The following is a 27,034-nucleotide window of genomic DNA, read 5'->3' on the forward strand; positions in this document are numbered from 1 at the left end:
AAAGTGCCCTGAGTCCCAGCGCGTACCCAGTGCGCTGAGCGAAGCCACAGACTGGGCTGGGCGACTTGGGAGGCGGGAGAGTTTCTCGCACACAGGTTTGACCTGAGGAAGCAGCGTGGGCGGTCCTGGCTGCTCTGCCCCCTCCCGCTGCGACTCTGGGTCCCGCAGTACCAAGGACGCCTGAAGCACCCTTGGAGTGGCCTCCAGGCCGGGGGTAACAGCAGGGACATCTGCGTTTGGGCGAAGCCCCCTTTCCTCCCTCGCATTCTCCTTTCCTTCCCCCAATACCAAGGACGCAGGACCAGGCTACCTCGGTCTCCATTCGTTTATTTGAGGGTCCCGGGTGAAATCGTGGGAGGGCTCTAGGGAAAGGGAGGGGTCACAGCGTGTCTGGGGGGACTGGCGGCGGCCTCAGCGGTACTTCTCGGTCAGGACGCCGGACACGATGGTCAGGAACTTGTCCCAGGCGGCGTGGGCTTCGGCCGTTAGGTCGGCGGGGAAGTGCGAAGCCAAGGTGACCAGCAGGCAGTGGGACAGGAACTGCGGGCGGGGGGGGGGGGGGGCGGTGTTGAGCCAGGGAGGGGGCGGGGCCTGTCGCAGGCCCCGCCCCGCCCCGGCCCCCCAGCCCGCCCGCGCCCACCTTGAAGTTGACCGGGTCGACGCGCAGCACGTAGGCGTGCAGCTCGCTCAGCTTGGCCAGGGCGGCCGACACGTTGTCGATGCTCTTGACCGCTTCGCCCACGGCCGCCAGCACCTTGGAGCCGTGCGCGCGCAGCTGCGCCGAGCCCGGGTTCAGGTCGAAGTGCGGGAAGTAGGTCTTGGCCTGGGGGTAGCTGGCGAAGAGCCTGCGGTGCCAGCCGGGAGCGGGCGTGAGGCCGACGCCCGCGGCTCGCACGCTTCGGCGCGGGCGTGGTCAGCGGCCCGGTGCCCGCAACGTCGAGTGTTCAGTGAGGAGAGTGTCGGCCGTGCGGGCCGTGCGGGCCGCTCCTGGCTGCGTGCAGCCCGGCGCCTGCTCGCCTTCCCTGCCCCGGCGTCCAGACCTGGGCGGGTGGGCTCGCTCGCTCGCTCGCTCACTTTCTCATTCGTTCCTTCACTCACGCATTCGTTCCTTCACTCATTCATTCGTTCCTTCACTCACTCGTTGGGTCAGCTGCTTGCGGAGACCCGCGCGCCGGGCGGGGGGCGGCGGGGAGGGGAGAGTCAGAGTCCTACGCTCGTCCCCCCTCCGCCTTCGCCCCCTCTTCCAATTCTCTGGCCGCGTCCACCCTCCTCGCCGCTGCTCATGCTGTCGCCGCTCCCTGGCCCCTGTCCTCCCTGGCCCTCGTCCCTCGCCCCTGTGCTCCCTGGCCCTGCTCACTGACCCCTGTCCTCGGTGACCGCGCTGTCACCTCCCAGGCTCCGCGCCCGCCCCGCTGGCGCTCACCTCTCCAGGGTCTCCGTGCCGATGGTGTCCGCCTGGCTGGAGATCTTGCCCCACATGGACGTGATAATTGTCCTCTCGGCCTTGGTCAGAGACATGGTGGTGGCGGCGGGTCTGGAGCTGGGCGCGCTGAGAGCCGGCGTCCGTGGTGCCCGGCCCCCGTGGTCCCCTTATATACGGGGAGCCAGGGTGGGGGCCAGGCGGTGGTCAGGGGCTGGGAGAGGGGAGGGGGCTCTTATCAGAGGCAGTGACCCTGGGCGTCAGGGCTGGTGGGCCTGGGGTGAGGGGCTATCATGCTGGCCACCCCTGCTGGGCCTTAGAGGGGGCGGTGGCCACAGCCCGACCAGACTCGAGGGGAGATAGGGGCCCAGCCAGCCCAGAAGGTCATCCTGCATCTGCAGCCCAGCTCTGCGCTGTCCTGTGCGGTTCAGAATCACAAAGGGGGAGAAGCCACAGGAGCAGGGCCAGCACACCCTGGTCGCCTGGCCTGTGCCTGTGCCGCCTGCATCACCATGGGCAGACCCTAAGGTCACCTGCCAGTGCCTGCTCCTGGCTCTGGGATCCCTGTGCTTCCTCTAAGAAAGCAGTAGTTTTGCCTAGCGGGCCCTGAGGAGAGAGGCACTGACTCGGTCTCTTCCCTAAAAGCTGGAGGAGGTGGTAGGTCAATAAAGGAGTTCGTGCTTTTGGGGCCTGCAGTGTTGCTCATCACATCATAATTTAAGCATAACGAGGCAGTTGAGATAAAATGTGGAACTAAAACCTGAAAAAAATCCAACCATAATAGCAATAATAATTGCAATGAGGCAGTACGCCTGCTAATTTTATCTCAGCACACACACAATGGACTTTTTTTAGTGCACTGCTTTGTGAATTTTGACGTGTGTATAGATGTGTGTAACCCCACGGAAATAAGGACACACAATAGCGCCATCACCCCACGAGCTCCCTATGCTGCCCCTTTGCAGTCTCACCCTCCTCTATCCCCTAAACTCTGGCAGCCACTAAAATTTTGTCAAGGAGTTCCCATTGTGGCTCAGTGGTTAACGAATCCGACTAGGAACCATGAGGTTGCGGGTTCGATCCCCGGCCTTGCTCAGTGGGTTAAGGATCCAGTGCTGCTGTGAGCTGTGGTATAGATTGCAGACGCGGCTCAGATCCCGAGTTGCTCTGGCTCTGGCCTAGGCCAGCGGCTACAGCTCCGATTCGACCCCTAGCCTGGGAATCTCCATATGCTGAGGGAGCGGCCCAAGAAATGGTGAAAAGACAAAAAAAGAAAAGATAATAAAATAAAATTTTGGACTTCCCGTCGTGGCGCAGTGGTCAACGAATCCGACTAGGAACCATGAGGTTGCGGGTTCGATCCCTGCCCTTGCTCAGTGGGTTAACGATCCGGCGTTGCCGTGAGCTGTGGTGTAGGTTGCAGACGCGGCTCGGATCCTGCGTTGCTGTGGCTCTGGCGTAGGCCGGTGGCTACAGCTCCGATTTGACCCCTAGCCTGGGAACCTCCATATGCCGCGAGAGCGGCCCAAGAAATGGCAAAAAGACCAAAAAAAAAAAAAAATTGTCAAGAACATCCTGTAAGTGGGATCATACAGCACTGTGCCTTTTTCTTTTCTTTTCTTTTTTCTTTTTTTGTCTTTTTACGGGTGTACCCACGGCATAAGGAAGTTCCCTGGCTAGGGGTCGAACTGGAGCTGTAGCCACTGGCCTACGCCACAGCCACAGCAACGCCAGATCTGAGCCCCGTCTGTGACCTGCACCACAGCTCACGGCAACGCCAGATCCTTAACCCACTGAGTGAAGCCACAGATCGAACCTGTGTCCCCAGGGATGCTAGTCAGATTTGTTTCAGCTGAGCATGATGGGAACTCCACAGCACTCCACCCTAAAGGACTGGCTCCTTTTACTTGGCCTGGTCCCCTTGAGATCTGTGCCTGCCGTTGCCTTGCGTTGGTAGCTGGTTTCTTTCCATTGCAAAGCGGATACCTGCCGTGTTGGTGTTCGTGCACCTCCGACTCCCACTCGGACCCCCACTGTCCCACTTCAGCACTGCTACCAACAGCACTGCCGTGAGCATTCTTATGCAGGTCTTGATGTGAACATACATTTTTAATGCTCTGGGATAAATACCGTATGTACGAGTAGGATTGTGGGTTCATGGGCTGAGTGTATGTTTGACTTTATAAGAAGTTGGCTTTGCAGGTCTTGTCGTGGCACAGCGGAAATGAATCCGACTAGGAACGACGAGATTGCGGGTTTGGTCCCTGGCCTCGCTCAGTGGGTTAAGAATCCGGTGTTGCCGTGAGGCTGCGGTGTAGGTCGCAGACACGTGTCAGATCCCGAGTTGCTGTAGCTGTGGTGTGACTGGCGGCTGTAGCTCCAATTTGTCCCCTAGCCTGGGAACCTCCGTATGCTGCAGGTGCGGCCCTAAAAAAGCAAAAAAACAAAACAAAACAAAACCCAAAACAACACACACACACACACACACACACACAAGAAGTGGGCTTTATCGTTTTGCCTTCCACTCGGCTGTGAGGGAAAGTCCTAGTTGAAAGTCCTAGTGCCCCTGCACGTTGTCACTATTTTCACATGTTAGTGACTTTGGCGGTTGTGAGAGGGCAGTGTAGCTTCAGTCCGCATTTCCCTGATGGCCGGTGGTGAGGACCGTCTCTTCATGTGCTCGTTTGGCTGTCCCAGTGTTCTATTTGGTGAAATATCTGTTCTGCTCTCTCGTCCATTTTAAAAATAAGTGTGTATATATATTTTAGGGCCGCACCCACAGCATATGGAGGTTCCCCGGCTAGGGGTCCAATCTGAGCTGTGGCTGCCAACCTGCACCACAGCCGAGGCACTGTCAGATCCGAGCCACCTCTGCAACCCACACCACAGCTCACAGCAATGCTGGATCCTTAACTCACTGAGCGAGTCCAGGGATGGAACCTGCAACCTCAGGTTCCCAGTTGGATTCGTTTCCGCTGAGCCATGATGGGAACTCCTCCAATACTCTCTTTGGCGAAATATCTGTTCTGGTGTTCTGACCCTTTTAAAAATGTTTTTAAATTTTTTATGTATTTATTTTTGGCTGTGGCAAGCAGCGGCTTTGATGTGGGATTTCAGTTCCTAGACTAGGGGTTGAACCCAGGCCGCAGAGGTGAAAGTGCTGAGTCCTAACCATTAGGCTACCAGGGAACTCCTTCTTTGGACCTTTTTCTTTTTTCCTTTTTTTTCAGCCACCTGCGGCACATGGAGTTCCCAGGCCAGGGATCAGATCGGAGCTGTGGTTGCGACCTAGGCCACAGCTCTAGCAACACTGGCTCCTAAGCCACCCTGCCAGGCCTGGGGTCGAACCTGTATCCCAGTGCTCCAAATATGCCGCTGGTCCTGTTGTGCCATGGTGGGAACTCCTCCTTTGACCATTTTAAAATTGGGTTGTTCCTTTTCTTCCTGGCGAATTTTGAGAGTTCTATGGAGATTCTGGATGCAATCCTTTGTCAGATGTGCGATTTGCCAATATTTTCTCCTAGTTTATAGCTTGTCATTTTATCCCCTTAATAGTGTCATTTGTTGAGCCAAAGTTTTGTTTATTTTTTGAATTTATGGTACTTTTTGGACCACCCCACAGCATATAGAGTTTCCGATCTGAGCCGGTATTGTGAGCTACGCTGCAGCTGCAGCAATGCCAAATCCTTAACACACTGTGCCAGCCGGGGGTGGAAACTGCGTCCTAGCGCTGCAGAGATACCACTGATCCCAGTGTGCCACAGTGGGAACTCCCAGTTTTCTTTTGGATAAAGTCTAATTTTTCAAGTTTTTCTTTCTTTTTTTTTGTCTTTTGTTGTTGTTGTTGTTGCTATTTCTTGGGCCACTCCCGCGGCATATGGAGGTTCCCAGGCTAGGGGTTCAATCGGAGCTGTAGCCACCGGCCTACGCCAGAGCCACAGCAACGCAGGATCGGAGCCGCAACCTACACCACAGCTCACGGCAACGCCGGATCGTTAACCCACTGAGCAAGGGCAGGGACCGAACCCGCAACCTCATGGTTCCTAGTCGGATTCGTTAACCACTGTGTCACGACGGGAACTCCAAGTTTTTCTTTTAAGATTGATATGTTTAGAGTCATGCCTGAGAATGCTTTCCTAACGCAGGTCACGAAGGCTTTCATCTGCGGTCTCTTCCACGTTTCATCGTTTCTATTTTCCACGTAGATCTGTGATCCCTTCTGAGATAACTTCTGTGTGAGGTGAGGGCTGGGTGGTTTTGCTTTGCCTCTGAGTGTAAACCTGCACTTCCTCTACCGAACCGCCTTCGCTCACTCGCTCGCTTGTTTGCAAAAATTAATCTGGAGTTCTCCTGTGGCTCAGCAGGTGAAGGATCCAGCATTGTCAGTGCAGCAGCTCAAGGTGCTGCTCTGGCACGGGTTTGATCCCTGGCACAGGAATTTCGCATGCCGCAGGTGTGGCCCCAAAAAAGAAACGTTAATTAGAAATATCTCAGCAGGTTTACCACCGCACTCTCTTTTTGCTCCACTGTCCTATGGGTCTACCCTTCACCAAAGTCGCACTCTCTGAATTGCTGTAGTTTAATCAGATTCATTTCCGCTGAGCCACGACGAGATCTCTGTCTCTTTATTTTCGAGAAGCTGGGAGAAGCCCTGCAGCTGTGACCTTGGGTCCGGCCAGGAGGCCCTGCAGGAAGTCACATGTGCAGACTCCAGGCCTCCTTCGATGCAGAGGCTCCGCACCTCCTCTCCAGAGGCCTCTTCTTTCCTTCCTGACAGCGCCTCCCGCTTCCTCGGCCTCCAAGGAGGGGAAGCCGTAGGAAGCCACTTTTTTTTTTTTTTTTTGTCTTTTTAGGGCCACACCCATGGCACATGGAGGTTCCCAGGCTGGGGGTCAAATGGGAGCTGCAGCTGCCGGCCTCCACCACAGCCACAGCAACGCCGGATCCAAGCCGCATCTGCAACCTACACCACAGCTCACGGCGACAGGGGATCCTCAACCCACTGAGCGAGGCCAGGGATCGAACCTGCATCCTCATGGTTCCTAGTCAGATTCATTTCTGCTGCACCACGATCGGAACTCCTGGCCTATCATTTTCTTTTTCTTTTTTCTTTTTTTGTCTTTTTTGTTGTTGTTGTTGTTGTTGCTATTTCTTGGGCCGCTCCCTCGGCATATGGAGGCTCCCAGGCTAGGGGTTGAATCGGAGCTGTAGCCACCGGCCTACGCCACAGCCACAGCAACGCGGGATCCGAGCCGCGTCTACAACCTACACCACAGCTCACGGCAACGCCGGATCGTTAACCCACTGAGCAAGGGCAGGGACCGAACCCTCAATCTCATGGTTCCTAGTCGGATTCGTTAACCACTGTGCCACGACGGGAACTCCCATTTTCTTTTTCTGAAGTATCTCTGTCTGGTTTTGGAATTAGGGTGATGGTGGCTTCATAGGATATCTTTGGGAGTGTTCCTTCTTCTTCCACCTTCTGGAAAAGTTGAAGAAGAATGGGTGTAAGTTCCTCTTTGTATGTTTGGCAGAAGTCCCCTGTGAAGCCATCTGGTCCTGGACGTTTGTTTGTAGGGGGTGTTTTTATTACATATTCAATTTCATTGCTAGTGATCTGTCTGTTCAGTTGATCTATTTCTTCTCCATTCAGTTTTGGCAGCCTGTGTGTCTCTAGAAAGTTGTCCATTCCTTCTAGGTTGGCAAACTTGTTGGCATATAATTGCTCATAGAATTCTCTTATTTTTTTGTGTTTCTGCAGTATCTGTTGAGATTTCTTCTTTTCATTTTTTATTTTCGTTTTGTGTTTTTAAATTCTTTCTTTCCTCTTCTTGGTGAGTCTGGCTAGAGGTGGGTCAATCTTGTTTACCCTTTCAAAGAACCACCTCTTGGCTTTATTGATTTTTTTTCTTTTTCTTTTTTTTTTTTGATCTCTATTTTATTGATTTCCTCTCTGATTTTTGTGATTTCCTTCCTTCCTCTGACTTTAGGTTTTGTTTGTCCTTCTTGTTCTAATTCTTGTAGGTGGTGGGTTAAGCTGTCCATTTGAGGTTTTTCTTCTTTTTAGAGGATGGCCTGCATCGCCATGAATTTCCCTCTGAGTGCTGCTTTTGCCGCATCCCATAGATCTTGAATAGTTGTGTTTTCACTATCATTTGTCTTGAGGTATTTTTTAATTTCTACTTTTATTTCCTCGTTGGCCTGTTGGCTTTTTGGTAGCATGTTGTTTAGTCTCCATGTAGTCAGTTTTTTTCTCATTTCTTTTCCTGCAGTTGATTTCTAGTTTCATGCCATGTGGTCAGAGAAGATACTTGAAATAACTTCTATACTCTAAATTTGCTGAGGTTAGTTCTGTGTTCCATATGTGGTCAGTCCTTGAGACTGTTCCATGTGCACTTGAAAAGAACGCATATTCTGATTTTTTTGGATGTAATGTCCTGAAAATGTCAATCAAGTCTAACTTTTCTATTGTGTCATTTAGCATCTCTGTTGCCTTATTGATTTTCTGTCTAGAGGATGCGTCCATTGATGTGAGTGGGGTGTTCAAGTCTCCTGCTGTGATTGTGTTCCCATCAATTTCTCCTTTTACGTCTGTTAGTATTTGGTGTAAGTATTTGAGTGCTCCTCGATTAGGGACATAGATATTGATGATCGGAATATCCTCTTCCTGGATAGACCCTTTTTTTTTTTTTTTTGGTCTATTTTAGGGCTGCACCCATAGCATATGGAGTTTCGCAGGCTAGGGGTCCAACCGGAGCTGTGGCCACCAGCCTATGCCAGCATCACAGCCACGCCAGATCCGACCCGCATCTGCGACCCACACCACAGCTCACGGCAATGCCGGGTCCTTAAGCCACTGAGTGAGGCCAGGGACCAAACCTGCATCCTCATGGTTCCTTGTCATGGTCGATAACCCCTGAACCCTGCTGGGAACTCCTCGAATTGATCCTTTTATCAGTCAACAGTGTCCTTTTCTGTCTTTCATGGCCATCATTTTAAAGTCTATTTTAGGAGTTCCCATCGTGGCACAGTGGTTAACAAACCCGACTAGGAACCATGAGGTTGCGGGTTCAGTCTCTGGCCTTGCTCAGTGGGTTAATGATCCGGCGTTGCTGTGAGCTGGAGTGTAGGTTGCAGACGTGGCTCAGATCCCGCGTTGCTGTGGCTCTGGCGTAGGCTGGAGGCTACAGCTCCGATTCAACCCCCAGCCTGGGAACCTCCATATGCCGCAGAGAGCGGCCCTAGAAATGGCAAAAAGACAAAAAACAAAACAAAACAAAACAAAAAAAATAAAGTCTATTTTATCTGCTATGAGGATTGCAACTCCTGCTTTCCTGTCTTTTCCATTCGCATGAAATACCTTTTTCCATCCTGTCGCTTCCAATTTATGTCTGTCCTTTGCCCTAAGGTGAGTCTCCCGTAGGCAGCACGTTGTAGACTCTTGTTTTTTGTCCAATCTGCCACTCTGTCTTTTTATGGAGTGTTCCGTCCGTGGACATTTAAGGTAATGATTGATAGATATGTATTTATTGTCACTTTATGTATTTATGTGTTGGCAGGTCATGTTTCTCCTTTGTTCCTTTTTTGTTGGATGATTTCCTTTTATTTTGTGCTTGTGTCGTCGTCTTTTTAGTTTTTGTGAATGCACTGTTGGGTTTTGATTTGTGGTCGCTGTTTTTCATGTCTGTTCACCACTTCCTATATCTGCTGGTTTCAGCCTCATAATCACGTAGGCTCAAACACAGTCTAGAAAAAAGTGTCCAGATTTCCTTACCTTCTTTCCCCACGTTTTATGATGTTGACGTCCTTTTAACATCTGCACGTTTATCCTTTTGCCGATCCTTGGGTTTATTGTTGCTTTTACAAGTTTTTTTCTTTGAGTTCTGTCTACTGGCTAATTTAAGTGAGGACTTTCCAGTTGTGATTTCCTCCATCCTATTTCTTCTTATTGCTTTTTTATTTAAAGGAGCCCTCTCAGGATTTCTTTTATTTATTTATTTATTTATTTATTTATTTATTTATTTTTCACCTTTTGTCTTTTTAGGGCCGAACCTGCGGCATATGGAGGTTCCCAGGCTAGGAGTCGAACTGGAGCTGTAGCCACCGGCCTACACCACAGCCACAGCAATGCAGGATCCGAGCCACGTCTGCAACCCGCACCACAGCTCACAGCAACTTTAGATCCCCCACCCTCTGAGAGGCCAGGGATCGAACCTGCATCCTCATGGATACTAGCTGGGTTTGCTTCTGCTGTGCCACAATGGGAACCCATTTCTCTCTCTCTCTCTTTTTCCTTTCCTTTCTTTTTTTTTTTTTTTTTTTTTTGGCACCCAGGCCAGGGATGGAATCAGAGCTGCAGCTGCCGGCCTCTACCACAGCCGCAGCCACACGGGATCCTTAATCATTGCGCCACAGCAGGAACACCTCAATTTTTTAAAAAGTGAACCAAGCACTGTGCTGGACCCGAGGCGAAGTGGAACCTCCACATCACCTTGCAGAGAACTTCACTGTTTGGCGCTTGGAGTTGGGCGACCGTGCTCGCTGGGCTGATGTTCTGTGGTGGGAGCGGGGCTGGTGTCTGGTTCTGGCTGACAGCAGCTCACAGGTCTCTGTGTGTCTGGTTTTATTACCATAACCGCTTTTTTTTTTTTTTTTTTTTAGGGCTGCACCCGCAGCATATGGAGGTTCTTAGGCTAGGCTAGGAGTCTAATCAGAGCTCTAGCCGCTGGCCTACACCACAGCCACAGCCACGCTGGATCCCCTACCCGCTGAGTGAGGCTAGGGATGGAACCTGCAACCTCCTGGTTCCTGGTCGGCTTTGTTTCCATTGCGCCACGCCAGGAGCTCCTCATTACGTGTTTTGAGTAGACGGAAGCCTGGGGACATGACAGAGCACGTTCAGTTTCGGTGGAGGAGGAACCAGCCCCACTGGGCAGAGAAGCCTGAGGTTGCCATGGGTCCCTTTCCCTGGGCCCTGGCTTCCCCGCCTGCAGCAGGGGGGCCTGAGCCTGTGCCAGATCTCAGGGTCCTGAGATCTGCTGGTCTATGGGCCGGATTCCAAGCCCAGGCTTGTTCTGAGCATGTGTAGCGGGGACCAAACTCCGATGGGCTCTGGTGTCTCAGCAGAAGACCGAGACGGGTCTACAGATCCTCCCCCAAGAGCAGCCCCTGGCTGATCACCCCCTCGAGAACCCCCGTTTCACTGTTGTAACCTCAGGTGGGGGTTCGCGAGCCCCCCCCACCCCCTTCTTAGGAGGGACTGGCTGCTGCCATGTGACCGCAGTGCGTGAGTGGCTCTCTGCGGGCAGCCACACTGCAGCACCGGCGGCAGCAGAGCCTCAGATAGGGTCTGAGAGCCCCGCCTGGCCCTCTGACAGTTGGAGGTGCCTCTATCGGGCCCAGACCCTGTGGCAGGACCTGATAAGGCCTGGCCCTCCAAGCAGCCTCCTGGCCCTGCCCGGGGTGGGGGTTGGGCAGGCTGGAGGAAGAGTCGGGGTTTGGTTTCCAAGAATCCACTTACTTTTACAGAGCAGAGTTATTTGAATTTAAAGTGAAGACTTAGAGGGGTTCCCATCGTGACTCAGCAGAAATGAATCCAACTAGGATCCATGAGGCTTTGGGTTCGATCCCTGGCCTCTCTCTCTGTGGGTTAAGGATCCAGCGTTGCCGTTGAGCTGTGGTGTAGGTCACAGACACAGCTCGGATCCTGTGTTTCTGTGGCTGTGGTGGAGGCCAGCAGCTGTAGCTGCGATTGGACCCCTAGCCTGGGAACCTCCATATGCCGCGGGTGTGGAACTGGGAAACACAAATAGCTAAATAAATAGAGTGAAGTCTTAGAGGGTAGGGTGCCTCTGAGGACCTTCCCCACCGTGAGCAGAGGCTGGTCCAGGAGCCCCTGGTTCCTACTTTTCTTACCGAGGCCCAAAGCAGGGCCAGCGTACCCCTGGTCCAGGCTGGACCAGCCAGGGAGTGACCATGAGCCCTGGTTTCTGCAGCCGCCCAGGGAGGCAGGCACACCCGGACCCTCAGGGGCTGCTGCTGAGGATGGTCTGGAATCCAGAACCCTGGGTCCTCCAGACCAGCCCTAGACAGCCCTGCACCTGCGCCCCGTGATTCCAGTGCTTGTTACAAGGCCAATGTCATCCGCCTTATCTACGCAGTGGGCGCTCTTGTGAAGGTTGCTGGCAGGGAGCGGGCCCTGAGAAGGGTGTTGAGGAATGGTGGTTTCTCCACGTCTGGGCCTCCCCCCAGCAAGAACAGCCAGGTTCTGGGGCCATGGAACTGACCAGTGGGGCAGCAGCACATCCACGGAAGTCAGAGGGAGGAGGCCTGGTGGGAGTCCGGGTTCTCAGGTCTGGGTGCCCCCAGATTCCCAGTGCCCCAGACAGGGGGTTCCCCCTTCCCCATCAACACAGCTCGTCCAGCCTCGCCTCCTGCTGCCGTGCCCTGTTTGCATTCCGGGGACATTCATGGGAACTGGGGGAGACCTCAGAAATCATTTTTTTTTCTTTTTTCTTTTTAGGGCCACACCTGGGGCATGTGGGGTTGAATCAGAGCTGCAGCTGCCAGCCTGTGCCATAGCCACGGCAATGCCCCATCGTGTCAACGCTGGGTCGCAGTTGGATTCTTAACCTTATGAGCCACAATGGGCCCTCCAGAAACCTTTTGATGATACATAAAATTAAAAAGTACTAGACTCAGGGAAAGAGTTGCCAAGGCCACACCGAGGGTAAGTAAGGCCCACAAAGAAAGAACACATCGGAGTTCCCAATGTGGCTTGGTGGAAATGAATCTGACTAGCATCCATGAGGACGCAGGTTCAATCCCTGGCCTTGCTCAGTGGGGGAAGGATCCCCTGTTGCCATGAGCTGTGGTGTAGGTCGCAGACTCGGCTTGGATCCCGCGTGGCTGTGGCTGCGGTGGAGGCCGGCAGCGGTACTCTGATTCGACCCCTAGCCTGGGAACCTCCATATGCCTCGGGTGCAGCCCTGAAAAGACAAAACCAAAAACCAAAAAAAAACCCAAAAAACCCATCAAAGAGGGACAAACAACCTAGAAGGAAACGTGGAAGCACTTCCCAGGCGCTGAGAAATCATCCAACGAAGCAGTTCTGCTCCTCAGTGATAAAGAAATGTGACTTAAGATACTATTTTCCTCCTGGAAATTTTGGGAAGAAAATTAAGTCAGCGCTATGAGGCTCTGGGCAGGGCGACACGTTTGTGGGTGACGTCAGAGACATTTCAAATGCATGTGCCCTTTACCCTGGCAGACTGGACCCTTGAATCACTCCTGAGAAATGCACGTTTGTGTCCGCTTCACTGCAGCGCTGCGGGTTTACCACTTACACCATCACCATGTTCCCGCGCTTCCGATGCGCTTGAAAAAGATTTGGGTTATTGGAGTTCCCGTCGTGGTGCAGTGGAAGCGAATCCAACTAGGAACCACAAGGTTGTGGGTTCGGTCCCTGGCCTCACTGCGTGGGTTAAGTCTGTGGTGTTGCTGTGGCTGTGGTGGCGGCCGGTGGCCACAGCTCCAATGAGACCCTAGCCGGGAACCTCCATATGCCCCTGGGCGGCCCTAAAAAAACAAAAAACTGAAAAAGAAAAAAAAAAAGGATTTGGATTTTTCACTGCAGTCACCTCCAGGGAAGCCTGGGATGGGGTGGTTGAGGTGATTTTTTTTTTTTTTTTGAACAGCTGTATTGTGAGATAAATGTCATATATCAGGGGGAGTTCCCTCCTGGCATCATATGTTAAGGATCTGGTGTTGTCACTGCAACGGCTTGGGTTGCTGCCGTGGTATGGGTGAGATCCATGGCCTGGGAACCTCTATACACCATGGGCAGGGGCAAAAAACTCCCAGTTAACTTATACATCATGAACTTCACCCATCTAAAGTGTGCATTTCGGTGGGTTTTAGTGGTTTGTAGAGTTGTGCAACCATCACCCCGAAGAAACCCCACAGCCACTAGGAGCTGCATGCTCCAGCTGCTCCAGGCCGAGACAAGCCATGCTGCTTTCCCTTCTGTCTCTACGGATGTGCCTATAAATGCAGTGATACAATATGTATTTTTGTAAGATTCACTAGGATCAGTAATTCACTCATTTTTAGGACTGAAACCATTCCCACTGCATGGATTATTATATCGTATTTGATTCACCCATTCATCAGGTGAAGGCAATTTGGTTTGCTTGTATTTTATTTTATTTTACTTTTTGTCTTTTTAGGCCCGCACCCGCGGCATATGGAGGTTCCCAGGCGAGGGGTCCAGTCAGAGCTGTGGCCGCTGGCCTATACCACAGCCACAGCAACACTAGATCCGAACCACGTCTGTGATCTACACCACAGCTCAAGGCAACACCAGATCCTTCACTTACTGAGCGAGGCCAGGGATCAAACCCACAACCTCATGGTTCCTAGTCAGATTCATTTCTGCTGCGCCACGACGGGAACTGCTATTTCTGACTGCTTTGAATGTCGGTGCTATGAAATTTCAGTAGTGTAAGTTTTCATTTTTATGTGGACGTATGTTTTCATTTTCTTGGGTACCTATCAAGGACTGGAATTGCTGGGTTACGTGAGAACTCTATGTTCAAACTTTTGAGGACGTTCCAGCAGCCGCACCATTTTGCATTTCCACCAGCAGTGTCTAAAGATTCCAACTTAACTACCTCCTCACTAGCACTTGTTATTTCTCCCGATCTCTCTTTTTGGCCGCAAGTGTGGCATGCAAAAGTTCCTGGGCTCGGGATCAAATCCAAGCCGGAACTGCAACCTGTGCCACAGCTGCAGCAATGCCAGATCCTTAATCCACTGGTCTTTTTCTTGTTGAGTTGTAAGAGTTTTTAAAATATATATTCTGGGAGTTCCCGTCTTGGCTCAGCAGTTAACGAACCCGACTAGCATCCATGTGGATGCGGGTTCCACCTCTGACCTTGCTCAGTGGGTTAAGGATCCAGCGATGCCATGAGCTGTGGTATAGGTCCTGGGTGCATTCCTAAAAATGATAAAATAAAATAAAATATATATTCTGGATCCAGTTCCTTCATCAGATCGATGACTTGCAAATACTTTCTCTGGGTCCTTGTATGCTCTTTCAGCTTTCTTTTCAAATTTTATTATTCTGCTTTTTAGGGCTGCATCTGTGGCATATGGAAGTTCCCAGGCTAGGGGTCGAATCAGAGCTACAGCTGCCAGCCTATGCCACAGCCACATGGGATTCATGTCCGAGACCTACACCACAGCTCATGGCAATGATGGACCCCAGGACCCACTGAATGAGACCAGGGATCTGGACCACAACCTCATGGCTACCTGTTGGATTAGTTACCACTGAGCCACAGTGGGAACTTTTTAAGAAATTATATATATATATATTTTAACCGTGCACCTGCAGCATAGGAAAGTTCCCAGGCTAAGGGTGGAATCAGAGCTGCAGCTGCTGGCCACAGCCACAGCCACAGCCACAGCCACAGCCACAGCCACAGCAGATCTGGCTGCACCTGCGACCTACTCACAGCTTTCAACAGCGCAGGATCCTTAACCCACGAGCGAGACCAGGGATCCAAGCGCATCCTGAGGGACAACTGTCTGCAACCCGCTGAGCCACAAGGGTTAACTCCTCTTTTAACCCTCTTGGTACTGTTTTTCGAAGCAGAAAAGTTTTTAACTCGACGAAGACCAATTCGTCTTTTCTTTAGTCGCTTGTGCCCTTGGTGTCACCCTGAAGAAACCATCGCCTCGCCCCGGTCACTAGGACTTACACGCGGCTCCTCAAAGTTTAGTGATCGCTCTTAGATTTAGGTCTGTGTTCAGTGAAGTGACTTTTTTTTTTTTTTTTGTCTTTTTGCTATTTCTTTGGGCCGCTTCTGCGGCATATGGAGGTTCCCAGGCTAGGGGTCGAATCGGAGCTGTAGCCACCGGCCTACGCCAGAGCCACAGCCACGCGGGATCCGGGCCGCGTCTGCAACCCACACCACAGCTCACCGCAACGCCGGATCGTTAACCCACTGAGCAAGGGCAGGGACCGAACCCGCAACCTCATGGTTCCTAGTCGGATTCGTTAACCACTGCGCCACGACGGGAATTCCTGAAGTGACTTTTTTCACTTTTATTTCAGTATTTCTAAGCGAGAGCTTTCTGCCCAAAGCAAGTGTTACTTTGACAACGAAGAAAGCGACATTTAAAGACTCCTCCAACCCCAGGGCAAAACCGGCCCCGGCTTTGCGTCCGCCCTGCAGACGCCCCGCCCCGCCGCCGAAGGGAGGGGCCCCCCGCCTGCCTGCGAGCCGAGCGCCGGGGAGAGGCCTCGCGCCTGCGCACTCAGCAGCCTGCGCCTGCGCCGGCGCCTCGGTCAGCGTGGGCGTCTGCTCGTTGGCCGGGTCCCGCCGCCAAGTCTCGCGAGCCTCGCCACCGCGTTAGGTGGCGTGTTGGTTGGGCGACTGCCGCGCGCGCTCGGTCGGCCCGGCTCCCCTTGTCCCCGTCCCCCGCCCCGGCCGCTCTTGCTCCGAACCCCCGCCTCCCCCGTGCCCCGACTCCCGGTCCTCTGAGGTCCGGCCGGTCTTCAGAGCCCGCAGCTCCCCGGCCCCCGCCGTCCCCGGAGTCCCCACCGCTCCGGGCCCCGGCGGCATGGGGGACAACACCAGCCCCATCAGCGTGATCCTGGTGAGCTCGGGGAGCCGGGGCAATAAGCTGCTGTTCAGGTACCCCTTCCAAAGAAGCCAGGAGCACCCGGCGTCCCAGACAAGTAAGTGGGCGCCGGGCCCCTCGCTGGTAACTGCCAGGTGGTTTCCTTTTCTTGTCGAGGGAGAGTGTTCCGGACGTAGGGAAACGTCCGAGGAAGCGGGGAAAGCGTCGCTCCTCGTCCCACACCCCCCAGCCACTGTTGGAAACACTTCGTTAGTGTCTCTAGGCCTTCGGAAGAGATGAAGCGCTGTAGGCGTGTGTTCCGCTTGGGTGAGATAGGAAACGCAGGTACATCGGGAGTCGGCCCGGCCTTCCCCCCGGTTCTGCTCCCCCTCCCCACTGCAGCGTAACCACTTAGCGCTTCGGTCTTTGTTCCTTATCCGCAGAAAAATAGGATGTTGCTGGAGTACCCTGGTGGCCCAGTGGGTTAATCCTCTGCTGTCACTGCAGGGGCCCCGTTGCTGCTGTGGCCCCAGGACTTTCACATGTCACGGGGGCAGCCTCGCCTCCCAGAAAAGTGTGTGTCCCCCCATCCCCGAGCACACACACATAGACAGGTGTCTTGTTCTGTCTCCCTTTTTCCATTTGACCATCTGCTTTGGAGCGGTTTCCAACCTAGTAAACAGATGACCGCTCTCTTGGTGCTACCGCGACTGCTGCCCTTTCCCTGTGGATGGGCATTTAAGTTACTTGCAGTTCAATTCGTAATTTATATAATTAAAAGAAATTACTTTTTTTTTGTCTTTTTGCTATTTCTTGGGCTATTCCTGTGGCATATGGAGGTTCCCAGGCTAGGGGTCCAATCAGAGCTGTAGCCACCGGCCTACGCCAGAGCCACAGCCACGCGGGATCCGAGCCAAGTCTGCAACCTACACCACAGCCCACAGCAACGCCGGATCCTTAACCCACTGAGCAAGGGCAGGAACCGAACCCGCAACCTCATGGTTCCTAGTGGGATTCGTTCACCACTGCGCCACGATGGGAACTCCAGCTGCGTGTTTTTAACAGACTCTTAGTGAGCCAGGTGAACAGCAGTATCTGGTGGTAGTTTTAACGGCCTTTGTCTTCTGAGAGAGTGAGCAGCCCGTTCATCACCTTTGCCTAATTTCTTCTTGGGTTGTTTGATTGTTTTTCTTTGTCGATTTGAAGGTGCTTTCTATGTATTTAGGATACAAATAGGCCTTTGTGACAGAGCTGTACATACCTCGCCAGGCTGCCTCTGCGTTTGATTTTTATGGTGTCAGGTTTTCAGTCTGTTCTGTGGTTTCTGAGTTTTGTGTCATTCATCGGCCTTCTGCTCGCAAAGATTATTAACAAGAAGAGTCTCTGGTGTTTTCCTGTGGAACTTTATTGTCTTTTTTGTTTTTGTTTTTTTTGGTCGCTTTTGTCTTTTTAGGGCTGTACCTCGGCATATGGAGATTCCCAGGCTAGGGGTGGAATCGGAGCTGTAGCCACTGGCTTACACCACAGCCACAGCCACGTGGGATCCGAGCCGCATCTGAGACCTACATCACAGTGCAGGGCCACGCCAGATCCTTAACCCACTGAGCGAGGCCAGGGATCGAACCTGCCACCTCGTGGTTCCTAGTCGGTGTCCGCTGTGCCACGATGGGAACGCCCCTTACCTCTCCTGATGTGTCTCTGTGTGGGTCCCCCACTGATGAATTCCTGTACCCTTACTCTCTATCACACGACCAGGTAGGATTCGTCCCTTCCCATCGCTTGTCTTCTTTGCCGTCCGTCTGGCGCTTCTGCTTGCTTCCCTGTAGACAGCGCCGCCGGCGTCAGGCCCCACTCACAAGCTGTTGGGGGTGTCTCGGCGGCCTCGCTGGACACGGTGATTCAACGGGAAGCGCGAGGTCTGGGTGCTGTGTCTTCTCCATCAGGAGCAGGCTCTGTGCTTCTCCTCGTTCTCATCGCCCTTGTTAGCATTTCCATCTTCTCCACGGGCCTCTTGTGCATGAACAATTTGCCCACAATCAACGTCCTTGAGTCCTTAAACTTTGTTCTGGTAAAGTCTTGTTGTTTTCGTACATGAAGAACATTGGCACGTGAAATTTAAAAATTCTTTCTTTTGGAGCGTCTGCTGTGATACAGTGGGTTTAGAAGCTGACTGCAGCAGAGGTGTGGGTTCGATCCCCAGCCCAGTGCAGTGGGCTGGGGATCTGGTGTTGCTGCAGCCTCGGCTTGGATTCAGTCCCTGGCCTGGGAACTTCCACATGCCTCGGTGTGGCCATAAAAAAAAGTTCTTAGAGTTGCCATTGTGGCTCAGCGGTAATGAACCCAACTAGGATCCATGAGGATGTGGTTTCCATCCCTGGCCTGGCTTAGGCGTTAAGGATCTGGCGTTGCTGTGGCTTTGGTGTAGACCAGCAGCTGCAGCTCACGTTCTACCCCTAGCCTGGAAAATTCTATGTGCTTCGGTTGTGGCCGTGAAAACAAAACAAAACAAAAACTTTGTTTTGGAGCCCCTCGTGGCTCAGTGAGTTAAGGATCCAGCATTGTTTCTGCTGTGGCTTAGGTTTGATCCCTGGCCTGGGAACTTGTGCATGCTGTGGGTACGGCCAAAAACAGAAAAAAAAATTCTTTCTTTTGCCTGTGCTTTTCCAGCCTGGTTACCATCATACACTGAAAGGGGGTGTGTCTGTGTGTATGCCGTATATATGATCTTTTTTTGTTTTTTAAACTTAACGTGGTAGCAAAAGCATTTCCCATATTATCACAATTTCTTGGAAATCATAATTTAAAACATTTTTATTACAAAAATACATAGTATGAAGTTTGCCATTTTAACTGCTTCTTAGGTTTGCAGTTCAGCAACATTAATGACATTCATTGTGTTGGGTAACCATTGCCCCTCTCTTATTTCCAAAGTTCTTTCATCATCCCAAACTGAAATTTGTACCCATGAAGTGACAACTCTGTTTCATGTAAGTGCAGTATTTGCCCGTTTGTGTCTGGTTTCTTTCACGTAGCATAATGTTTTTAAGTTTATCCACGTTTTTAAGTTTATCCATGTTTTCCGTTTATCACGTATCCGTAATGTTTTTTTTTTTTTCGTCTTTTTTTGCTATTTTTTTGGGCCACTCCTGCGGCATATGGAGGTTCCCAGGCTGGGGGTTGAATCGGAGCTGGAGCCACCGGCCTACACCAGAGCCACAGCAACGTGGGATCCGAGCCACGTCTGCGACCTACACCACAGCTCATGGCAACGCCGGATCGTTAACCCACTGAGCAAGGGCAGGGACCGAACCCGCAACCTCATGGTTCCTAGTCGGATTCGTTAACCACTGCGCCACTACGGGAGCTCCTATCCAGTGTTTTTAAGTTTATCCACGTTACAGCATCCAAAGTGTTATTCCTTTTCCTGTCTGAATAATGTCCCATCGTGTGCACATACCATGTTTTAGAAGCAGTTTTTGTTGTTGAAGTGCAGCCCATCTCCAGGGCTGTGTTCCTTAGAGGCGTGCAGCGAGGTGATTCAGATAGGCGTCTGTGAGTGTGGTCTTTTTTGATTCTTTCCCGTTTTGGGTTATGACAGGATGTGCCATCCAGCAGATCCTTGCTTTTTTCCGTTTTATTTGGTGTGTAGCGGTGCACATCCGTCAGCCCCACACTCCCCGTTTCTCTCTCCCTCCCCTTTCCCCTGTGGTAGCCCTACGTTCATGGTCCATGTCTTTGAGTCTGTTTCTGCTTTGTAAATAAGTTCGTTTGTGTTATTTTTTAGAGTCCATTCTAAGGGCTGTCCTATGATATTCGTCTTTCTCTGTCTGACGTCATTAGTATGAGAAGCTCCAGGTCCATCCATGTTGCTGCAGGTGGCATTATTTCCGTCTTTTTTCATGGCTGAGTAGTCGTCCCTTGTGTGTATGCGCCACCTCCTTTCCCACTCCTCTGTCCATGGACATTTAGGTGGCTTCCCCGTCTTGGCTGTTGTCAGTAGTGCTGCAGTGAACATTGGGGTGCGTGTGTCTTTTCCAATGACGGTGTTCTCCACGTACGTGCCCAGGAGTGGGAGTGCCGGACCTTGCGGTGTCCTGTTTTCAGTCGTCTCAGGACCCTCCATACTCTTTTCCGTTGGGGCCGCACCAGTTCCCAGCCCCACCGACAGTGTGCGAGGGCCCCTCTTCTCTGCGCCCGCTCCAGCGTTTCCTGTTTGTAGACTTGGCGGTGGTGGCCATTCTGACCCGGGTGAGGTGACACCTCAGGGCGGTTTTGATTTGCATTTCTCTAATAACGAGCGAGTCGAGCATATCTTCATGTGCTTTTTGGCCAGCTGTGTGTCTTCTTTGTTGTGGACGCATTGCCCATAGGTGTGTGGGTTTATTTCTGGGCTCTCTGTTCTGTTCCATTGATCCGTATGTCTTTTTTTGTGCCAGCACCATGCTGTTGGGCTTTTCTTATTGGCTTGTATTTTCATTTTCGGCTACCCTGCGGCATATGGAAGTTCCCGGGCCAGGGATCAAATCTGAGCTGCAGCGGTGGCAAGGCTGGATCCTTAGCCCACTGCTCTGGGCCGAGGATCGAACCTGTGCAGCCGCAGAGACAGCGTGGGCTCCTTAACCTGCTGTGCCACAGTGGGAACAACCGTCACTTTTCACTGCTCCACAGTCTTCCTCTCTGTGGGGGACCCTGTTTTCTTAGCGCCGCTCTTTGCCTTCCCTCAGCTAAGCCTCGGAGCAGATACGCTGTCAACAGCACCGGAGAGCACGCCGAGGACCAGGACGGCGACTCCAGGTAGGGCTCGCGGTCGCTCCGTGGCAGGGCTGCTCCTGCCCCACCCCCTGTTGACCTGGATGTTTCTCCCCCGAGGACCCCGTGTCCTTATTGCAGTTGGTGCGTGTTTTAGGGAGACGCAGGCGGGGATGGCACGGCCAGTCTCTGGCTCGCTGCGTCCCTGGGTCCCATGATCCGGCTGTGGGCTGTGCGGCTGGTGAGGCAGGTTGGGGACAGATGAGGCCACGTCCCGGCAGGACGCTTCTCTCCCGTGAAAGGAGCTCGGAGGCAGGCCCACCCAGAGCTGTCCCCAGCCCTTAGTGCCCAAGCCTGCGTCCTGAGGTCCGGTGAGGTCTTGGGGTGCAGCAGACCGTGTCCAGGTCTGATGTGGGCGGAGAGTCGGGGCTCCTGTGGCCTTTGTTCTTCTAGGGCGCGGATGGAAGGCAGGTCCTGTCCCTTCCCGAGGGCTCGCCCTCTTCTCTCTGGGAAGTGCTGTCAGGGTGGCAGCCATCAGAAATGCCCACTTCTGCCTTCCTGGGTTCATTTGAAAGCTTCGTGCCCCAGGCCCAGGGGAAGGAGAGAAGCGGGTCCATGGTCTCTCCTGCGTGAGGGACGTCTGGGGAGAGGAGCTGAGGCCCCCCCCCCCGGGGGCCTGTGCCCTGCGGTGTGTTAGTGTCGCCCGGTTCTCAGGCATGCCCCGGCCACGGCGCAGGCCAGTTCTGGGCCAGCGCTTTTCATCCTTTGCTGTGAGGCGGACAGCGGCCTCTGCCTGCCCAGGGACTGTCTCTGAGGGAGGGTCTGGAAGAGGGCCCGCAGGAGGGGCTGGGCGTGGGGGCTGTTGGGCAGCCTGCGGGTCCTTCTGCTTGGCGTCGAAGCCTGTGGCTGTCATGGCCTCTGAGGTTGGCAGCTGGGAACCAGCTCTGGCTTGGTCGAGGCCCCTGGAGAGCTTCTGCCCCTGCATCTCTGGTGGGCGGACGCCTTTGGTCCCCCACCCGTGTCACACATAGTTTAGAGCAGGGCAGCCACCCACCTTCCTCGTCCAGGCTCCATCCACGGATGGGCACCCTGGCTGCCCAAGACGCCGAGCTCCGGGAACAGCGCCCTCCCGTGGCGGGCAGGCAGTGCCCCCCCCCCCCCCCCCCCCCCCGCCTATGGTCGCTATGGTCGCTCCGAGGCTGTAATAAACCCACCGCGGGGATGCTTCCCAGGGAACGCACTCACTCGGGTTAGCGTGGAGAAGAGGGAGCTGCGGGGCTGTCGGGGATCGCGGACGCACCTGTGCCCTGCAGCCCGCCGCTCTCGACTCTGGTCAAATTCAAGGATGCCTTCGTTCGGTCCTCGGAGCGCAGTGTGGCACCTGATGGTCCCTCCCCCGGCCCCCACACCCGCCGAGATGCAGGCCGTTGCCCTCTGGGGCCCGGCTGTGGCTCCGCTCTGCCCCGGCCCCTGGGCTCCTGTCCCGAGCCTCACGCCCGTTCTGTTTCCCTTGGCGCTCGTTCTCGAAGTGCTTTTTCTCCTGGAACCAGGGCAGTGTTCCTGCCGTCTGGTGGCCAGATCCAAGCCGTGTGAACAGGCCCGATGGGTCCCCTCCGAGTGGCCTCCCTCTGGGCAGCGGAGCTGCCCAGGATCCCTGTCACTGGCCAGTGCGGCCCCTGAAACCGAGACGGGCTGGAACTAAACGGAGTCAGGTCTGGAGCTCCCCGGTCACGCTGACCACGTTGCCGGCATGCCAGGGCCGCTGGGCTGCGCGGCCGCTGTGCTGAACCCGCCCGTCGTCGTGTGGGAGGCTCTGTCGGCCGCGTGGCTGGGCGGGCCGCCAGTTTCGTAAAGCGAGTCACCACCATGGCAGGTCTCAGGGCCCAGGAGTTGCTGGCTGCTGTTTTCCTGGCACCCTTTTCTGGAATTGGGTGGGGAGAGGAGAAGAGGGATGTTGTCCGGACGCCAGGTTTGGAAAAGGGGTGTCCCTGTCGCGAAGGCCAGTGCTGCGGGAGGCCGCGCAGTCGTGGGAACGGGGCGGAGACTGTCGGCGGTTTTCCGCGGTTTGCGGGGTTTCCACCTGTGGGGCCCTCGTGTAATCGTGTTGGCGGCCTTGTCAGACTGAAGGCTCGTGTGCGGGTGGGCTCTGCCCCGGAACCTCGAGCCGGGCGTGCGGAGCAGGCTCTGCCCCGGGCGGGCCTCCAGCTCTGGCTTCTGGAGCTGACTCCCTCTTGCGCAGCCCGGGTTCGCACACGAGGGGTCGAGCTTCGGCCAGACCTTAGCGTCTTCTAAACGTCTTCTCGAAGTTTAGAACCCCTGTGTTTTTGTTTGGTCTCGGTGGTCCTACGCCCGTCTCAGACCGGGTCTTCCTGCCGATGGGCGTTGGCTGCAGGGCGAGCCAGAGGCTTCTCCACCCTCCTCTGCCTCTGTCCCTGTCGCCCTGTCTTGACCATGCTGGGCTCCTGATGGCCCTTGGTGGTGGGGAAGGACCGGTGGGCGCAGGCTCACTGCCCGAAGCCCCACGTGTGCCCAGGCCTCCCACACCCCCTGCCTTTGCCACCTGGACGCCCTCAGTTCTCCTGACCCGAGAGGCAGGGCAGGGGTGGCGGGGCCCAGACGTGCACCCAGACGCCCCTTCTCCTGGCGGACACAGTGCCCCAGAGGGCGGTGGGCAAGCAGAGCAGGATTTCCTGTCTCTGCCGCCTGCTGCCCCCAGAGAGCATCGCTCCTGGCCTTCATTTCTTGGGGGACGTTGGTGGGGGCCTCTCCCAAGGCAGGTGTTGCACATGGTGCTTGGGCATGAATGCTCTTGTGTGTGCCCATTATACACAGGACGTGACGCATGTGACATTGTGTGACACACGTGACGTTACATGATGTGTGATAGGACGTTCGTGGCACACATGACATGACTATCTGAGACGCATGACATTGTGTGACACGCATGACACAGTGTTACGTGGCGACATGTGATGTGACGTGGCACCCTTGACGTGACGCATGACATGACATGACATCACGTGGCACTTCTCTGGGAAGTGGGGGGTGTGGAGGGATGACCGGGCGTCACCGTCCCGTCCCCCGCGCCCCAGCGTCAGGTACACAGAGCACCTGTGCGCCCCAGAGTGGGAGGGGCGGGGTCCCTCACCCTCTTTTGGGCCAGGCCGGGGGATAGGCCCTGTTCCCAAGCATCTCAGTGGGAGTGGAGGGTCTTGGCTTGTTTAATGGCGGAGCTGCTCATCCTCCTAAGTGTGTTCTCTTTTTAAAAAATCTCTGAGTTATGGTGGGAATGTTCATTTTTAACAGCTCTTTTATTGTGTTGCAATCTTTTTACCAGGGCTTTCATCGTCAAAACAGGGGAAAAGAATTTTTGTCAATTTTGGAGACAAGCAACAAACATTGTCACTTGTTTTTGTTTCCGTTGGCTCTTTGTAGCGCTTATGTCGCCAGCTCTGACTCTCAGGGTGGAAACGTCTCTACTGTGTTAGGACAGCAGATGCTGCATAAGCTCTAAAGTCATGCAGGTGTTTTTTTCTCTGTAAATGTGTAACTTTAAGCTCTGGCGAGTGGACGGCTGGGGCCAGATTCGTTCCGATGAGCAGAGTGGCTGCCCAGAGGGCCTCCCTGGGTGACCGCCTAGGCTGGTGCAACGTTTAGCTTGAGAGCACGTGGCTTTCTGGTTGTCTCCCTCCGCAGGCTTGGGCTCCTCGGCCCAGGTGGGAAGGTGCTGTGTTTGGCTGTCGGGAGGGTGCCTTTCGGGTGGACAATTATCCACAGGACGTCGGCCACCACTGCTCGCCTCTGAATTGCAGGTGCCCTCCCACAGCCCAGCTAACTCAGGTTCCTGGGCCGGAGCCTGGGGGCTGGGGGCTCGGGGCTCCGGGCTGTCTGGGTCTTCGTGGCAGAGCAGAGGTTTTTGGTGGAGATTTTTGGATCGGCGCACAGTCAAAAGAAGCTCTCGCAGGTGGTGGGAGGTTGTTTTCTGTTGGTGTCTTTGTGTCCCTGAGTCCTGGGTGGCAGAGTGGAGGGTGGCACTTGTTCAGATAGGATGGGAAGTGTTGGTGCCGTTGGGGTGCCATGCCCTGGGCCCCCTCCCCATCACTGTGCCCCGCGGGTGGGGGCGGGGCAGGGCGAGCCACTGAGAATCTTGGAAGAAATCATCGCATGCTTCTGGTCTAAGACGCTGGCGCTTCTGCCCCTGGTGTAGTCACCCAGGGAGCAGTGCTCCAGGGAGGGACACCCGGAGCAGGGGCTGAGGGCTGGGGCTGCGGGGACGTGTCCCCCACACTGCCCGCTGGGGTCGGAGGGCAAGAGGCGAGGCGGCGCCTTCTGACCAAACCCTTTGTGGCTGCTCTGTCTGGGGGCGGTGGGCTGACCTGGGACGCGCAGTCCCGGGGGAGGCTGGACGGCAGCGTGACCCCCTGGCTTTAGCGGTTCCCTGCTCTCTGCAGGCTGGCGGGGGGAGGCTGGGAAGCTGCGTTTCATCCCGGCAGGCCCCCACTGCAGGCAGCTCCGTGCCACTCGTCCCGCTTCAGGTGGGGGCCCCACGGGTCTAAGGGCTCGGCCCCTTCCTGGGCGCCCTCACCCTGGGCATTTGCTGGGTCAGCATGTGTGGCAGAGCTCCCCCTTCTCATCGCCTGATGGGGTGCTGAGGTCAGTGGCTCCCCCTTCTCATCGCCCGATGGGGGTGCTGGGGTTGGCGGCTCCCCCTTCTCATCACCCGATGGGGTGCTGGGGTCAGTGGCTCCGCCCCCAGACGCTTCTGCGTGGCGCCTGATTCACCACAGCTCCTCAGGAAGGCCCAGGGCTTTTGTCCTCAGTGGCCTTTGGGGACAGAGCATGGCGCTGGGGGAGCTGGAGCCCCTCCCTGGCCAGCGTGTCCTCCTGCCCGGACATCGGCGATGCTGCCCTAGGTGGGGAAGGGGTGCAGGGCTGCTCTGCCTTCTGGCTGCAGATTAGAAACCGAGCAGCCTGAGCCTGGGCACTGAGATAAGAGTCTGCGCTGAGCTCCTCTCCCTTATCTGCGCCCCGCAGGGCTGGACGGAGGCCTGGGTGCAGAGGCCCCAGGCCAAGGGGGGAGGCGGGCCGTAAACAGGCATCGTGTCCGCGTCTGCTCTCCCCCCTGGCGTCTGGTCCTGTGGGTCCCCGTGTGCGTGCAGTCAGTGGCTGCGCACATCTCGCCCATCTGCAACGGGTCCTCCCTCGTGACAACCGGCAGGTTCAAGATCAGGGTGGAGCTGGGGAGGGGGCCGTGCTGCAGGGAGCGTGGCGCACACAGCTCTTTAGGCGGGAGTCCCGGGGACTGAGGGGAGAGCCCGGCACACCTGGTGGTCGGGGCCCCCCCTGCCCCCCACAGCCCCTGTGAGCCTTCCCCAGGGCTGAGGGCCCCTCCGGAAGGTCAGGGTCAGCGCCCGCTCAGGGTCAGTGCCCTTCTTTGTCTCAAGCTTCTCGCGCCTGCGGCCTCCTCGTTCTGTGCCGTTGCAGAACCACCCCTCATCCCGGGGGTTGGGGGTGACGGACGGGAGCTGCCGGGTCAGCCACGGAGCAGAGCCCGAAGCTGCCTGTCCAAGACCTGCCCAGGGGGCCACGAGCCTGGTGCTGTACTCATGGTTGACTCATGTCCACTCTGCCTTTTTTTAAGGTTTTCAGATGTCATTCTGGCGACGATTTTGGCAACCAAGTCTGAAATGTGCGGCCAGAAATTTGAACTGAAGATTGACAACGTGCGCTTCGTTGGGCACCCGACGCTGCTGCAGCACGCGCTGGGGCAGGTACGGGCCGCAGGCGCCCGCCCCGCCAGCTCCGCCTGGGCCCTGGGGTCCCGCTGTGGTCTCGGTCGCCGCCCGCCCATTTGCCGTCTGCATCCAGCCTCCCTCCTGACGGCGGCCTCCCCCTCGGACGCAGGCGCCCGTTTCTATGGAGGAGGCTCGGCTGCATTCGTCAGACCCTTGAGTTGAACGGGCGATAGTGCAAACGTTTCTAATCACTATCAAGAGATACAGCCAGCAAGAGTGTGGATTTCGCTCCTGCTGTTGTCCCAAACCCTCGCTATGTTTCCTCCAGTGGAGACTGAGACCCTGTCGGCCAAGGGACCTGCACACCAGCACCTGCCGGCCAGTCCTTTGTACACAGGCAGTTGGTGACAACCATTCCGTCCTGTGCACACAGGCAGAGTCAATGACAGCCAGTCAGTCTTTGCACACAGGCAGGGTCAGTGACAGCCAGTCAGTCCTGTGC

At 55.0% G+C, this 27,034-nt stretch overlaps 2 protein-coding genes across 6 annotated transcripts in view; one reads left to right on the forward strand and one right to left on the reverse strand.

Annotated features, from left to right (window-relative positions):
* Positions 1-311: 311 nt before the first annotated feature.
* Positions 312-1,550, reverse strand: HBZ (hemoglobin subunit zeta). The gene is made up of 3 exons (XM_047779182.1): positions 1,424-1,550; positions 641-845; positions 312-540 (listed from the first exon to the last, which is right to left on the reverse strand). Exons 1-3 carry the CDS (start codon positions 1,516-1,518, stop codon positions 412-414), a joined length of 429 nt encoding a protein of 142 aa, XP_047635138.1. The 5' UTR covers positions 1,519-1,550; the 3' UTR covers positions 312-411.
* A 14,271-nt stretch (positions 1,551-15,821) lies between these two features.
* The window catches only part of NPRL3 (NPR3 like, GATOR1 complex subunit), a 33,378-nt gene continuing 22,165 nt past the window's right edge, over positions 15,822-27,034 (forward strand). For 2 of the 5 annotated variants that reach the window (XM_047781153.1, XM_047781154.1), the window contains exons 1-3: positions 15,822-16,166; positions 20,773-20,842; positions 26,439-26,568. In XM_047781153.1, the coding sequence (XP_047637109.1) occupies positions 16,049-16,166; positions 20,773-20,842; positions 26,439-26,568 (318 nt within the window). In that variant the 5' untranslated portion in view covers positions 15,822-16,048. Of the gene's footprint in view, positions 16,167-20,772; positions 20,843-26,438; positions 26,569-27,034 lie in introns of those variants that run through there. The other 3 variants (XM_047781152.1, XM_047781155.1, XM_047781156.1) reach the window with 3 other exon arrangements.

This window comes from Phacochoerus africanus, chromosome 5, assembly GCF_016906955.1.
Source record: "Phacochoerus africanus isolate WHEZ1 chromosome 5, ROS_Pafr_v1, whole genome shotgun sequence".
Lineage (NCBI taxonomy): Eukaryota > Metazoa > Chordata > Mammalia > Artiodactyla > Suidae > Phacochoerus > Phacochoerus africanus.